Below are 1,543 nucleotides of genomic sequence, written 5' to 3'. Positions count from 1 at the left end.
ATTTCTCAGGGCGGGATTCCTGATGGTGACAACGGTGGGCCGCGTCTGCGTAATGCGTGATGAAACGGCCGCTTGTTGTCACCATCCCATCTGGCGGGGTGACAACGCAGGAGAGCAGCTGGGTGAAAGTGGCAGAGTGTTGTCACCTTATAACAGGAAGTGACTGAACAAGGACCTCCATGGCGGGGGATTATTATGAATAAAGCTGCCGAATTGTAAAGGATTTAGAATCAGTGACACATGGAAATGAGACACCACTGGCTGGGCAGAGCTGCGGAACGTTCCGGATTCATATATATATTTGTAACAAGCAGTACATAGGCTTTAAGAAGGCTCAGACTGACCTCTGTAGCTGCAGGTACTGTGACGCAATTCATCACTGGAGTCCTTCCGCTCCCCGCGGACTCCAGTGATGAGTCCAGTGAGGACTCCAGAGCAGAGTGCTGAGACCAGATTTCAATGGCTTCACTGCTTTCCTTGGGGATTTTGCTGATGAATTCCTCCGCGCGGGCAGCAGCTACCGAGGTCAGGGAGAGCTCGGCTCACAGTTTCGTTGTCGCTCGATAACGAGATGTAGATATATGAAGTGCGGACACGGCTTGAAGGTGGACACTTGTTCAGCTGACAACGGTCTTAAAGGGAATTTCTCTCTCGCTTTGAAGAGATTTCCTTCTATTTCCTGTTCTATGTTCTTGGCAGGAAGTGAAGGGAAATCTCACCGAGAGGACACAAAGCAAATATATAACATGACCGGAGTTAACCCTTTCCGTCCTCAGCTGCACTTTGTTATGCTTGTTTAGGTGAACCTGAGCGCTCTGACCTCCAAACTTTCCTCCGCAGGGAATATTTCCAGCCAGCATCATTCACCTGAAGAAGGCGACGGTCAGCAACCGGGGGTGAGTGCCGCATGTATACTGACTGTGCCCCTCCCACAATGGTGAGATCCCTCCCAGTAGTTTGTGTCTCTGCCCCTCCCACAATGGTGAGATTTCCTCCAGTAGTTTGTGTCTCTGCCCCTCCCACAATGGTGAGATTCCCCCCAGTAGTTTGTGTCTCTGCCCCTCCCACAATGGTGACATTTCCCCCCAGTAGTTTGTGTCTCTGCCCCTCCCACAATGGTGAGATTCCCCCAGTAGTTTATGTCTTTCACTGAACATTCACTTATCAAAACACACCAGAAGATTCACCTGTAATGAAGGGTTGGTGAATGTCAGAATCACTGCTGTATCTATATGCCCCCCCCCGTCCCCCCCTATCGTGTACATCAGCTGATAGACATTCACTTCCTTCTGTTCCCTCTCAGTGCTGCGGATCTCCTGAAGCCTCTTTGCTGCCACTTCCTGTCTACATACCTCCTGTGATGGCCGTAGCTCTCAGTATTACCCCCGTAGCTCTCAGTATTACCCCCGTAGCTCTCAGTATTACCCTCGGAGCCCTCAGTATTACCCCCAGTATTACCTCTCAGTATTACCCCCGGAGCGCTCAGTATTACCCCCGGAGCGCTCAGTATTACCCCCGGAGCGCTCAGTATTACCCCCGGAGC

General features: G+C 51.3%; 1 protein-coding gene across 1 annotated transcript in view; it reads left to right on the top strand.

Annotated features, from left to right (window-relative positions):
* The first annotated feature begins 59 nt into the window (after nt 1-59).
* Nucleotides 60-1,543, top strand: part of DOCK3 (dedicator of cytokinesis 3) — a 99,500-nt gene continuing 98,016 nt past the window's right edge. Inside the window, exons 1-2 of the mRNA XM_018572194.1 lie at nt 60-122; nt 841-896. Of these exons, the coding sequence (XP_018427696.1) occupies nt 60-122; nt 841-896 (119 nt within the window). The remainder of the gene's footprint in view (nt 123-840; nt 897-1,543) is intronic.

The sequence above is a fragment of the Nanorana parkeri genome, unplaced genomic scaffold, assembly GCF_000935625.1.
Source record: "Nanorana parkeri isolate BGI_ZX_2015 unplaced genomic scaffold, ASM93562v1 scaffold1966, whole genome shotgun sequence".
NCBI classification, from domain to species: domain Eukaryota; kingdom Metazoa; phylum Chordata; class Amphibia; order Anura; family Dicroglossidae; genus Nanorana; species Nanorana parkeri.
Note: the sequence above shows the minus strand (reverse complement) of the source record. Positions and strands in the feature narration are given on the sequence as shown.